This window comes from Odontomachus brunneus, unplaced genomic scaffold (assembly GCF_010583005.1).
Source record: "Odontomachus brunneus isolate Ranch 3 - 2012 unplaced genomic scaffold, Obru_v1 Obru_scaffold_002, whole genome shotgun sequence".
Classification (NCBI taxonomy): domain Eukaryota; kingdom Metazoa; phylum Arthropoda; class Insecta; order Hymenoptera; family Formicidae; genus Odontomachus; species Odontomachus brunneus.
In genome coordinates, this window is record NW_022639452.1 from 5154486 (window position 1) to 5169275 (window position 14790).

The 14790-nt window shown below is 42.8% G+C and overlaps 2 protein-coding genes across 4 annotated transcripts in view; one reads left to right on the plus strand and one right to left on the minus strand.

Annotated features, from left to right (window-relative positions):
• Window positions 1–2133: 2133 nt before the first annotated feature.
• LOC116842813 (fibrous sheath CABYR-binding protein-like) lies at window positions 2134–3861 on the minus strand. Its single transcript, XM_032812533.1, has one exon. The coding sequence runs from the start codon at window positions 3859–3861 to the stop codon at window positions 2134–2136; it is 1728 nt and encodes a 575-aa protein (XP_032668424.1).
• A 3894-nt stretch (window positions 3862–7755) lies between these two features.
• The window catches only part of LOC116841753, a 10797-nt gene continuing 3762 nt past the window's right edge, over window positions 7756–14790 (plus strand). Inside the window, exons 1-2 of one of the 3 annotated variants that reach the window (XM_032810105.1) lie at window positions 7756–7894; window positions 14596–14716. The gene's annotated coding sequence lies outside the window, so the exon portion shown is untranslated. Of the gene's footprint in view, window positions 7895–13525; window positions 13562–13856; window positions 13898–14595; window positions 14717–14790 lie in introns of those variants that run through there. The other 2 variants (XM_032810088.1, XM_032810096.1) reach the window with 2 other exon arrangements.

The window sequence follows — 14790 nt, forward strand, 5'->3', positions numbered from 1 at the left end:
GTAAATTCGGTGTAATAACCTTCATTTTCATCCAATACCGCGAGTTCATTGTTATGATCTTCGAACGCGTGATATAACTCCGCCAAACGGTTCATACGCAGTTTTAACGCGGTATTGTCTATTCTGCCTTTGTCGAGAATAAATTTGTGATTTGGGACTTTAAAGACGTCCGCTTTTGTATCAAAATTTTTATTCTATCCGTCATTTCTTTTTTTTCGAATTTTAAATGTGGATAAACCGAACGACTCACCTTGATTGACTGTAAAGGTCCCGCTATTCTTGTTTTGTTGTGTAGGCTGCTCGTCCTACCTTACAGGAGACACCAAAATGTTAAGTGTTTCATCGGGATAACATTAATATCCTTGATCGTGATTGTTTGACTGCCCACACAGCACGTAATATTGCAGAAATATTGCAGTGATATTGCAATACCCGATGAAAAATTTTTCATGCAAAATTTTGTATGAAATTTGTCCATACATAATTATGTATAATTATATATAATCATATAAAATTATATATAATTATACACAATATGTATAATTACATATAAATTTATGCGTAATTATGTAAAATTATATATGAATTTATATATATAATTATACATAATTATATATAATTATATATATATATATATATATATAAGTATATATATATACTCTTTAGATCTATATACTCTTTAGATAGGAAAGCAGTGGCTCGATTTTTATGTTGTTCTTTATATCTTCTGCGTACGATATCCTATCACGGCCAACACTTCGGATCCAGTGGACCGAGACGGGTGGAATTTTTCAACGATCATTGTATCTAAATAATCCGCTTTCGCGCGATATCTTGTGTAAACGGACCCCGGAAGAATGCAGGTAGTCGGTGAACAATTTAACACGTTCGCATTATAATCGCCCGGGATATTACTTTTTTAACGATACTACGCAGGTTGGGTTTAACGGTCGCCACCCGTTCGCGATGAGATACCGGCGTCGTTCTCGCTAGCGCGAAGGAACGGGAGTTCGCGGGGAGAAATATCAATGACTCACCGGTATGCAGTGTGTATGCTTTATTCGCCTTCCTCGGCGTAGCTTCTCGTCGTCGGGGAGAGTCGTCGTCGTCGTCGCTTTGTGCGCTCGGTCGCCCAGCACGTCCGTCGTCCTCGACGTCCAATTTGGCAGTGATCCGAAAGAGGCAGATTTAGAATCTGCGCTCGGGACATCACCTCGCGCGGAGCTAACGCCCCTCGCGGCGTGGTGTCCCGACTAAATTAGCGGGCCGAGCGCGCACAGCGACCACCACTTCGATCACTCCTGACCCTTTACAAATATAAAACTTAATCGTAATCGTAAAGTCGGGTCCCGATATTACAGCATGTACGTACATCTAACTGCATATATATAAACACGTATATATAAATATGTATATAAATATAAAAATCTAAAATTCGGACGATCACAGTTATACGCGTATCCCCACGCAGGACTAGGTAGCTTTAACATAATTTCCGTACACTTACCGGAATTACACTCGCGTCGCGATATTGCACATGCGGATGGATCTCGCGCATAAACATAAAATCTGCACTCTCGATTATCCGATAAACCCATCAAATAATAAAATAATCTCCGACTGACAACGATCGCTCGTACCGACGCGTGGGAAGTAACAAAAACTCTATTTTCGCCGATCGAAGCGTATTTCGCGCTCGACGCTCGCTCGATCCCCGCGCGTGCGTCAGATCGTCGTCCATCTCGCGTCGACCCCGATACTTAACTAAAATACTGTGAAATCGGAAATCGATAACGGAGATAAGCATGAACATAAAATTAGACTCTAAAAAATCCGCGAAATAAGAAATAAACTAAAATTGCACCGACATCGCAGACAGACATCGCTCGAACCCAGGACGGTCACTAATTCTTTCTCTTTTTGTTGCAGGGCACCCCGGACACCGGACACTGGTAAGTATCCCTCGGTAAGTATACTAATGCTTTTTCCTTTCAGGTTTTCCCCGCGCTCCGTCCTGTATCCCAGCTCGGTCGCCTAACCTAACTTAGCCTAACCTTACTCTACCTTAAAAACTAAACTTACGCTAACTTAAAAACTAAACCTCACTCGAGGTTCGCGAGTCCGCCGTTCGCTTCACTGCTCGGCACTCGACGCGCACGTCTCGTCGGATAGGTCGAGATCCGGCACCTCCTCGTCGGTCTCCTCCGTCATCGGCGCTGCACTCCCCGGCACCGGCGTCGACGCTCCGCGACCCGTCAGCAGCGATGGGGATCTCGTTCTCTCGGCTGGCGCCTCTAGCACCCCTGGCGGGCTCCTCTCGGTCGCCTCCTCCCCCTTGATGGCGGTGACGGTCGCGAGCGGCGCGTTCTCGCCCGGCTCGGCGGTGACGTCGGCCTCGATGTTCCTGACCTGGGGTTGGGTCGGCTCGTTCTCCCGGGGTCCGGGTTCGGACGGCCGACCCCCCTCGGTCTCCGGTTCGGACGGCCGATGTTCTTCCGACGCGGAGGGTTCGGTTGGGTTAGGCCTCGGGACCTCCTCGTCCTCGGCCGCCACCCCGAGCTGTTCCCTCCGCGGTGAGCGCCCGCTCACTTGCTCTGGCTCCTCCTGCCTCGTCCTCGGCGGCTCGTCGGCCTGGCGTTGTTGTCGACTCCGCTCCCGCTCGACATCCACTCCTCCCCCGCTCTCGACGCCCGACATCCCCTCGGCGCCCTTTCTGGTGGTGGCGGGCGTTTCGCCTGCGGCTGCGTGCTGCCGCATAGCACTCCCGCCTGCCGGCGCGTCCGCGGCTGGCACAGGTGTGGGCTCGTCAGCACTCGCGTTGTCGTCGAGGTCGCTGTCCGAGAGGAGGCGGAATATACGGCCGAAACCCGTTTTCTTCGCCGCTACCGCCATCGCCTTTCGCCGCCTCTCCATCTCGAGACGCAGCAGAGTCGCCTCCCCGGGTGACACGTCTCGTGGCTCCCTGTGGCGCCCGGTTTCCTGCGCCTTCGTTCGACCTTGGGCCTTTCGGTGTTGGTGGCTGCTCGATTTCCTCTCGCGTCCCACGGGTTCAGTAGTGGTTCCGCCCTGACGGATCCGCTTCTCCGCTCTGCCGTCTCGTCGAGAGTCGACTGTGGTGCTCGGTCTCACTCGTGTTCGCGAGTCGAGGATGAGCGTCGGGTCCACCTCTTCGAGACGGTTCAGCTTTACGATCGGCCGGCTTTCCAGCTTTGCGTCGACTCGAGGTTTGCCCTTTTTGCTGCGGCTCGTTCCCGGCTCCGGTCTCTCTGGCTCCGGTGACGGAGTCCTCGGCTCCGACGACGAATACACCTGGCTCCATGCCACTCTGATACCCGCGGTGGACGGCAGGTGCTCCCACGAGTGGCTGTCGATTGTGGTACCTTCGCGGTGCGTCGGCGGCTTGTTCTCCGCGTCCGAAGGATCGTCGCTCATTATCGCCGCAACGGCGCGCGCCTCCTTCTTTCCCGTTCGTTCCCGCTTCACTTTTTCACGCGGCGTCTTCTCCCTACTGCGGTTTCGGTTCTCGCTCTTTTTTCGATCTTTCTCTCTTGGCGATTTTTCTTCCTCCGCCCTGATTCTTTGCAGCGTCGCCCTGTGTTTCGCGATCTGCTTCCTCATCTCGTCCGCCTCTCTGTCGAGCCTCTGCAATTTCGCGCGCTCCTCTTTCTTTTTCGCGCGCTCAACCTCTTTCTCGATGTCGCGCAACTCGCGCGCCAGTCGCTTGTTTCGCTCGACAGCTTTTTCGATCTCCATCTGCGGGCAATTAAACGAGAAGACCACCTTAGGATGTTTGCAGTGATCTGGTTTGTGCGATCGCCTTAGCGAGAGCTCTGGAAAGAAAGGTTGTTTATTTACCTTCATCGTTAGAACGACGCTTGCGGGTGGGTGAGGAGTCTGGGGACGCGCGCCGATCGGGTCGCTATTCGTCGCTTCCGGATGTTGACGTATCCCGAAGCGCTGGCGGCGCTCTCATTCTCGTTGTTCCGCCAGGTTCCGGGGTATCCGTCCATCTCACGTGTTTCCTGCGAGGCACACGTACGAGCTCCCACGTGTCGTCCGTGTCGGGTGGGGACTCGTAGGTGTCCTCGATTCGTCTCCTCACTCTGGGACGCGCCTCGTAGCTCGCGCTGGACTCGGGGCCCGAGTCCGGACGCGCCCTATTTCGCGCTGAACGCGCGTCTCGCGCTCCGCGATGGCTACGTGGCGTGTCGTTCGTCGTTGATTCGTCGTGGGGCGCTGGCGGGGTTCTGCAACTCGCGCTCCCGCCAGACTCCACGCTGTCTATCCGTCTCGTTCGGCCGCGCCGAGGAGCGCGCGCTGGCCTCCATGCCTCGTCGTCGTTCGACGATGACCCGCTCGTGCTCAGTACGCGTCTCCCTCTTCTCCCCGGACGCGTTCCGCGGTCCATAAGGAAATGAAACAATCAATTTCTTTATGCATACGTTTATGCGACTATGCAAGTTTGTCTGGATAGGCCCTAACACTCAAATTGACACTCAAATTGAGTGTCACTCTCAAGTTAAGTATCACTCTGAAGTTGAGTGTCACTCTCAAGTTGAGTGTTCGAATTAACACTTAAATTGAGTGTTACTTTGAGTGTCTTTTTGAGTGTTTTGTTGAGTGTTTTTTCCGTAAGGGTACACTATTGGTCTGTTCTTTTTAGCTGCACTGCTGAACCGGTGCAAAAAGTTGGAGCGAGAAAAAAGATATTTGTTTCACTCTAACTTATTGCACCAGTTCAGCAGTGCATCTAAAAAGAACAGCTCATATCTTACATTTGTTCTCATCCTCTTTTCAAATCACAACAACCATATTCTTTCTCTTTAAGTTTTAAAATCAATAATATTTTTGAAATATAAAATATTCAAATTCTGTTCAATCACAGTCAATTCAATCAGTGATCACAAGCGATATATGACACTGCAAAATATAATTTTAAAGATAATTACATATGGAATATCAACATAACATAATAAAATATAACATAATAAAAATCAATATTATTAATATCAATATAAAACTGCAATGTAACATGAGAGTAACATGTAACGTAACATTTGTTATACCTAGTTTATATTGGGATTATATAACTGTCTTTTATTTATGCAATATAACATTGTACTGAAATAGTTACATTATCTGTTACTTTCTGGTAACAACAAAATAATATAATTGTAACGTAACACGTTACGTAACAAAATTAATGTTTATGTTATCATAATGGCATATGTTTTATTATTTTCATACACTTTAAGATCACAACAAATAATTTTTTGTCAATTTGAGTTGTTTAACTTGAGTTAATTTCATGACACGTAAAAAAGTTTTAGTCATAATCGTAAAGCTGTAAGCAAACCGACCAGCAATTACAGTACAACATTTTTATTATGTTATATTGATTGGTCCATAAGGAAATGAAACAATCAATTTCTTTATGCATACGTTTATGCGACTATGCAAGTTTGTCTGGATAGGCCCTAACACTCAAATTGAGTGTCACTCTCAACTTGAGAGCTCGGTCTATGCGGTATGTCGGTGCTGTTGCAGCGGAGTTGCGTGCGGTGTATCGCCTCGATAGCGATACTTCAGATCTTCTATCGCGGAGACTCGATGCGGTCTCGTGTATGCGATGCGGAAGTCCGCCTATATGCGGAACTTTAGCTATGTGCTCTGTTTTTGCAATCGACCGAGGCCGGCTCGTTCTAGCACGATCGCGGATGCGGTGAAGATAGTGCCGCGGACGCACCTATGCGTCGCGATAACGGTGTGATTCCGAGCTCGCTTCTGGAGATCGGTTTGCTAGTATCGCGGAGGTCGACTCGCGTTCCTGCGAGTCGATGACAGTGTGATCCTGACGCGGATCCTTAAGACATGGTGTCGAAGCTGCGCTGCGACTCGATAACGATGTGATCTCGCTCATGCTAAGGCGACATCGAGATCCGGTTTGCGGTGTGAAGGTTGCATTAAGCGGTGTGTCGATTCCAGGCCCTTTGACGGCCGTGAAACCTTGCGGATAACGGTAGTTATGTCAGTATCGGCGTCACGAATCCGTGAGCCGACGGCGAAGTGATTTCTGTCGCGAATCTGCGAGCAGTAATCTGCCAGGAATAGGTGTTCGGAGCAGTGTAGGTATCACGTATCCGTGAACCGACGGCGGAGTGACTCTTGTCGCGTATCCGCGAGCAACAATCTACCGGGTGTTGGAACGATGTCGATATCACGTATCTGTGACTCGACGGCGGAGTGATTTCTGTCACGTATCCGCGAGCAGAAATACACCAGGAACGGTGTTTGCGGTTCTCTCTAAAGAGCGGACGATCGGAATCGGTTTCTCTCGAAAGAGCGGTGGATCAGATCTGATTTGATCTAACAATTCACGGTGTTTTACATCTTGCGAATCACGCTTGATTCGCTGTTTACCATAGGTGTTCAGTGGCCGCGTTGTTTACTAGAAAACCGTATTGTCCTTTCGCATTTTTTTCTTTTGTTCGCGTTGTCATGCGATTTTGGATTTCCTCGTAACGATATACGGGTTATTACAATTCTTTAGAGGTTCTAAAAATGGCGTTATGTTTTCCGTTCGTGTTACGAATGTAAATGCAATTTTGATACACTTCACTCTTGCTTGGGGTCAAGTGTAAAAAGTGTATCAGAATTACATTTACACTCGTAACACTAACGGAAATCATGACGTCATTTTGAGAACTTTTAAAGAATTAATGTGCACTAAGTGTGAAAGTGTAAAAAGTTCAATTAATGCGAATAAACTTATTGGATATTAGCTATTTTCAGACAGCTCACATCTTCAAAGGACCTAAAAATATTCTGATGACATCCCTTCGTCCTAAAAGCGTCTTCAGAACGTATTTTGGAAAATTTGTATTGTGCACTAGTATGCAACGGACATTATATGTAAAAGTGTGCATAGTACAAGCAACTCGAACAAACGTATGGTCTTCAATATTAAAAAAGAAAAACGCATTAGAAGTTAATAGTATATGCGCTGCGCTGTAGGCATGTGTCGCGTTACTTTGTTTCTTCATATTTTCTTACACCGTACTAAACAACTTCCTCTTGTGCATATTTTCTCACAATACTATATGTAAGTATATTAATTATAATGCCATAAAGAAGGTACTATACAAAGTTATACGAGGATTCATGAATTATGCTGCATACGTATGGAAATACATTTGGCGTCGTTATCTCTCCAAAATTTTCTCTAAAAGATGAATATATTGATAATATAAATTATGAAAAGTTTGTGTACAATAATTGATTTTGAATAATTGTTGAGTAAAAATAGAACAGCAATGGATATAATACGCTGACATTGAAGCAAATTCTTTATTCACGCATGCGCGCGTATAATATGAATAATACAATTAAAGATTACATACCGTAAGATTTTTTTTTTTTTTTTTGACGATGGAGAAATGCATTTACGCATACCCGACCAAACCCCTGGGGTGTGGTCGGGTTATGTGGGACTCCCGCGGCCGGCCTAATATGCCGACCGCGTCCTACCCACTAAAACTCCACCGGGCGTCCTAACCGCGTTCATTGTCGAGTGCCTCCCAGGAACGCCAGCAGGCACGACTTCTGGAAGGCACTCTGAACCAGCTGACTTCTCAGTCCGCTCCATCCCCAGTTCCCTTGCAGGAACCTCTATACCATTATAATTAGCGACGAATGCTACGCCACACATCCGCCGCCACCACAGAGGGTTGACTTCCCCGTAACCATTCCCCCTCTTCTCCGGCCGGCCGCCACCGGCGATTCTGCTCTCATCTCCTTCTCTGCTACTGCTCTCGCAGTCACACTCCCGCAGCTCTCAGAAGAAGAACCGCCGTTCACCTCTGTCAGCTAACATCATCGTCGTCGTAGCTATCGGGTGAGCCATCTCTATGGGGAGAGGCCTCTAATGTTACTGGCTCTCCCTCTTCCATTGCTAACATACCGTAAGATGGGGTTACTTTGTGATAATTATCACTATTGACCAATATTCACTGTGTCACAAAGTAACCCCTACAGTCACAATGTAACCCCATCTTATGGTATAAATAAGGTACATATGTAACATTTATGGTACATATTAATCGCAAAGATGATGTTCATGAAAGAAATGTGCCGCACAAAGTGATTTCTTACACCAAGAACAAATAATTATCGTAGTTTGGTCGCAAATATCACATCTTACTTTTGTATTAGTTTGGAAGCAGAATTGTATAGGTGTCTAAAACTCTCGATTTATTTTGTACATACCCACTTTTAAACCATGCGTATTTAAACAAATTTTGAAACCTTGGCGATGAAAATTGGTGTTAATAATTGCAATTTCAAAATATTATTTCTAGTATGGAGATCTATTGCAAAATCTAACAACATAACTATGTTAGAAAAATGTTTAATAAAATTTTTCCACAGTTGGAATCCATATACATCTAATGGTTGTATTTGTTCCGTTGTGCCAGCTGGAATACTTAAAAATACAATGTTTGTGGCATATTCTGTTCTAGTTTCTGCAATTATATTAGGTCCATGAATCTAATAGTAAAACTGATTGTGGTCAAATGTTCGGGAAAAGACTTCTTTTAACCAAGTCTTCACAATGATGTTAATTTAGCAGATTTTAAAGTCATAGTAAAAATGTTAGGCTCTTTGAATATGGTTTCTTGAACTCTTGGGTCAAATGTTCCGTTAACTTCTTTTAATACTATGAAAAGAGGCGATAACAATTTACTATCGGCTAAAATTGTGGGTTGTATAGTGTAACTATGCGTAGTTGATGAAACAAATTGTACAACTGATTCAACTTTTTGTGTACCTTTATATATTAGAGTATGACCAGCATGAAATTCTAACTGGAAATCACTTTGATCAGAAAAAAAATATTTTCTAGTCCGTATGTTCCGATAAAATATTTAACTTTTTTTATAAATACTGCGGATTTCTGTTCTAAATCTGATTTTGATAACAGAGACTTTTTTGTAATAAATTTTATTATTTTCCGTGATACAATATTATGCTTCAGTGAATCTTCTTATATATGCTTTCGAAGCTTTGAATTGTGGCGCTTGTACTTTTTCTTGTGCTCGAGTATCCCATCAAGCAATGTCGATATTATGAACAATTATTCCCTTTTCAAATGCTTCTTGGAAACGATTTAATGTATATTCAGAAATTTTTGTTAATTTTGTATATCTGTCACCACCTTCCTTGATTTGTTTTTCCCATCGTCGTAGTTGTATTGATAATACTTTCCGGAATCTCCGTTTTACTCCTAACGATTTTGGCCCTCTTTTACTGCTCTTCCAAAATTCTACAGCACTTCTTTTATATTCCAATGATACTGCTTCTGTAGAACATACAATTTCTTCTGGAAGGTATTCTTCTTGTTCATATTTCTCAAGTAAATCAATTTCTTCTGCTTCTTGCACCTCATATGAATCATAAAATCCAGACTGTCTTCCTTTTCCATCTCTAATACATTTTCATTAGAAATGTCTTGTAGCATGAGTTTTATTTTTTTTTATTTCCATTTCTTTCGAAATTATCGGATTTTGTGAAAGGTATACAACGTAATAATGTTACTCTGTGTAAGTTTCACAGCTTTAAATCTTCCATTTAAACACTTAGCTATCATTCCCTTGATTTTTCTGCTTATTGCTGCATCTGAGCTTGCCACACCTGATCCTCTCCCAACCCAATCTTTTGGAACACATCAGTAGGCTCTCATGTATTGGACAGCAATGGGGCTTTGTTCAAGGCATACAGCAATTCGTTATGCACCTCTCGGGGTTGAGATATGAATGCGGATATGTTGTCATATGCGGATGAGTCCGCATTTATATAACATCAGCAGCTCCCCATTACCATTGTGAAAGTGTTATTGAATGGGAAGAAACTGTCTATCCATGCCATTCCCATTTCCTGGTCTGGAGGTAGCTTTATTTTACCTCGTACGCAGTTCCTATACCATTGTCCTCTACAGTATAATTAGGGACACAGTCATACTGATGCCGTAACTGAGGTAGGGTTTTACAATAGCTGGGATATACTAATCAACTGATTTCTTGATTGAGCGTCCCAAACAGTAGTGTATTTAGTTTTCCCTTCACCATTGGGTCCCCATATACATTAATTGCAGAGCACATAGTAGTCGTATAGTAAGCTCATCCTGGGATTCTTGTGTCAGCTATGCTGCTATATGTGGGCCGAAACGAAAATCTAGCTTACATTCAGCTAAAGCCATCGCGTAATTATACACGGTAGGCCGCCAATGCTTCGCGCTTGCACTTGGCTTCGCGACACTACCGTGTCGCTTGATATATCTGTGTTTGCTGGGATGTAACAACAATCACAATGCGATTAATATTAATACAATGTTATATAAGTAATCAAACTTTAACATACAACATGCTCACAAAAGAGAGAGAACCTATACAGCACAAATGTTCAATAGATATCCTAAAAACGTTCTAAGAATATTTGAATATTCTTAGAACATTCTTAGGATATCTATTGAACATTTATGCTATATGGGAATATTCCTTCTTTCTCTCTCACAATATTTTGACAGAGTAATTACTTCGTAATTGAGTTCTCAATTGAAATCTCAGCTGGATTTTTTCAGTAGAGCAGGTACAACACAGTTATATATGTAACCGTGATGCGTCGCGTTTCGGATCGCTCGCCGGTTCGGGTTCGTAATAGACGGAATAATTTAGAGACAGTGGTTTGTTAATAAACTTAATCGTATATTTAAAATCAACAGCTGTTGGTGTTTACAATTAAATTAAATAATGCGTGTCGACACCGTTAGTTTTGGCAGCTTGTATATTAGCTGTCAGAGGCTTTGTTTATGCGATGGCTCGCGAGACGCGGTGCGCGGGACGCGGTCGGTGTGATAGTCGCGTATTCGCGAGTTCGTCTGTTGATGTTTCTCGGCTTCTCGCTTCTTTAATCTCGATTGACAACTTCTTGTAGTTATTTAGTTCCTCTTCGATGCAGCACAGTGTACGCGGTATGTCGGTCGTATTGCAGCGGAGCTGCACGCGGTGGGGATACATTCGATCTCCTATCGCGGAGATTCGGTGTATGCGGTGCGGTCGTCGGCCCTCGTACACGGAACCTTAGCTATCATGGCTGTCTTTGTAATCAAACGAGACCGGCTCGTTCTAATACGATCGCGGTTGCGGTAAATACGGTGCCGCGGACGCGCCTATGCGTCGCGGTAACGGAGTAAGTCCGATCTCCCTTCTAGAGATCGCTTTTGAGTATCGCGAAGGTCGCGTCCTTGCAAGTCGACGATGGTGTGATCCTGACGCGGATCCTCAATATGCGGTGTCGAAGCTACGCTGCAACGGAGCGAAACTTCGAATCTACGATGACTAGTTCGTGCCCGGTGACTTGATAACGCTGTGATCTTGCTCGCGCTAAGGTGACGGCGAGATCCGGTTTGCGATGTGAAAGGTGCGTTAAGTACCCTTCCGTTGTGTCGATTCCAGGCCCTTCGGCGGCGTGGAATCTTACGGATAACGGAGTTTATCAGTGTCGGCGTAACGAACCCGTGAGCCGACGGCGGAGTGCTTTCAGTCGCGAATCCGCGAGCAGAAAGCTGCCAGGAACGGTATAGAGATCAATGTCGATATCACGAATCCGTGAGTCGACGGCGGAGTGATTGCTGTCGCGAATCCGCGAGCAGTATTCTGCCAGGAGGAGGTACTTGCGGATCTCTCTCGAGAGCGGATGATCGGAGTCTGATTCTCTCGAAAGAGCGGTAGATCGGATTTGATCTCGATTACAATTTGCGGCGTTTTATATATTGCGAATCACACTTGATCGCTGTTTACCGCTGTTGTTCGGCGGTCGTGCTGTTTACCTGAAGGACGCAGCGTCCTTTCGCGTTTCTTTTGATTTGCGGTCTTATGTGTTTCTTTTAGTAACAATCGCTTATTTGGATCGTTACATATAAAAATTAAAATAATGTCAAATGATATAAAAATTAAAATGACGTCAAATGATATAAAAGTGATGTCATTTTGACGTCAAACGATATCATTTTCATGACAATTTCAAGACAATTTTGATATAAAAATGATATCATCTTAACATCAAAATGATTTTGTGTTGCATCTGGGATGCTCATTAAAATGTGCAAGCTTGTAACCTACCCATCATAATCTTACTACAATGTTCGGTGATATAAAGTTATTAAAATGTTCTTAGAATATTCTGATAATTTAGCAAATAATATTCTAATAATATTCACAACGTTTTTAAAACGATATAAGAATATTCTTCCCGAATATTTTCTGGATGCGTAGAAATCATCTTGTTAGAATATTCTGTGCTGTTTTAATAGAATATTCTGAAAACATAACAAATAATATTCCAATCATATTCAGAACATTCTTGAAACCATGTAAGAATATTCTTTCCGAATATTATCAGAATATATAAAAATCATCTTGTTCAAATATTCTCAGAGTATTTTGTGCTATCTGGGTATCTACACACATTTCCGAGCACAAAGACTCAACTTCGAATCTTTCAGTCATCGAAGAACATCGCATTACTTGCAACCACGAGTTCTATTGGGACGTTGTTAGAATTTTGCATGAAGAACGTCTTTATTTTAAAAGATTGGTTGCGGTAACAATTTTTATTTAATTGTGAAGGCAAGACCTTAATTCGCAAATCGATACTGAATATCTCAATAACAGTCATAACGCGTTATTCGGATGCATGTAGGTTTTTTTGTCTCTGCGTATCATCGAGCTTTACATTGTTGTTGTGGTTTTCCGATCTAAATATAAATACAGCATTTGTACCGCTGTCGGTATTCGGAGGTATACGCTCAAAGATATACGATATTGAAACTTTGAATCTTTGAAAATCTTTCTTCGAAGATACTTAGATAACTTTTTGTTAATCTTGCCTTGACTTCCTTCGCAATTATTCTGTTATTTTTTAATATTTTGGTGTTTATATTCCACGAATACAGCACCCTACTAATTGTAAGTGTTGTGAGTAACGGAATTTGCAATCGGGCAACTAACGTCTTTTCACCACAAGTCGCTTCGACTTAGAAGATTTAAAAGGTCTTAATTTTATTTATTTATTTACGGGTTTTTCGATTTCCGTCTGCGACTATTATTTTTCTTTAACTTGTGTTTCTTTGGACTGTTTCAACAATTGATCAATGAATTATCTTTTTTATGACAATTTTTTAATTTTTTTCACTGAAGAGGATCAGACCCTCTTATGAGAATAAGACCGAAACGCGTTTGGTGATTTTTTGTATATCGTATTGTTCCGGACGGAACGTTTACGTCCTCACGGAGCGTGTACGGCGGGCGACCGGGCCCCAGGCGCCGCTCGACTCGCAGTCGCCGGCCTCCCGCCGCCAGTTCGCACCGTCACCGCGACGCGGCGACGGCGTCAGCCGGAGCCGTTGCTCGCAGTCAAATTTCGCTTAGGCGCCTATATAAGGCGCCGCGCGAGACCACTCAATGCCTTTGATTACGGTTGCACATCAGGTCACTGCCTCGTTGAGGTATTCTTTTGAATTCTAACTAATAGGCTTTCTCGAGTGCGTATGCACGTTGAATCTTTAGGTTTGCTCTTTCGACCTGAACTGGCTGCACTAGTTCACGAAGTTTGCACTAATGCGTTCTTTCGATCAGAACAGTGCAAGAAAATGTGTTCTTTCGAACAGTGCAGGCTGAACTAGTGCAGCGAGTTCAGTGAACTGACTGCCCTAGGTCTGGAGGTAGAGCAAGCAGTGCAGGGCAGCTAACCGAAAAAATTTAAATTTGTATCTATAACCTGTAAAATCGGTATACCTAGTTGACATTACGTAGAAGAAATAATCCGACGACGGAATCTATAAGTAAATACTTAAATATATAATGTAGATAAATATATAATAAATATATAATGTAGATAAATATATAATAAATATATAATGTAGAATGACATAAAAGAAGTATTTAGAATGTTATCCAAACAGCACAAAATATCCGAAAGACATCCTTGGGAAGGCTCTTGGAGTTTTTTCGGAGGGATTTGTTGTATGGGTATCCAACACAAAACAGTTTTTAAAAGAAATAGGATTGTTCAACAAAACATAAAATGCTATAAGTGCGAAAACATGACCATAAATATCAAGTTGTTGAACAATGTAAAATATATAATATAAACACTACTTAACAATATTATATTTAGGTAATGAAAGTATTACATCCCAGACAGCACACATGTCCAAAACTGGGACATAAGACGTCTTTAGGACAATTTTAAGACATCTTTAAGACAGTACTTTATAAACTTGTCTTAAAGATGTTTTAAAGATATCTTAAAGACATCTTATGATTCGGTTTTAGAATTGTGCTGTCTGGGATGGATGATAATAAAGAACATAAGCAAAACTGTTAATATTTAAATAAATATTATAAGTTTATAATGGTTTAAGTATTACAGTATATCAATCATGAACTACATAGTCATAAACTTTATTGTAAAATGAAATAAGGCAATTTTATAATTTAGATCAATTGATTGTGTCTTATTGTTTTATTACATATATAGAAAATACAGATAATGGCCGAATTCATGGATTCATCTGAAAGTGGACACGTAGGACGGATACAGCGGGATGCAGTTGGAAATATAGTTACAGAAAACGGAAACGTTACATGTATTTCTGAAAGTATGAAAATTATTATCACATCATAAATAACTGGGATATATATATATATATATATATATATATATATATATATA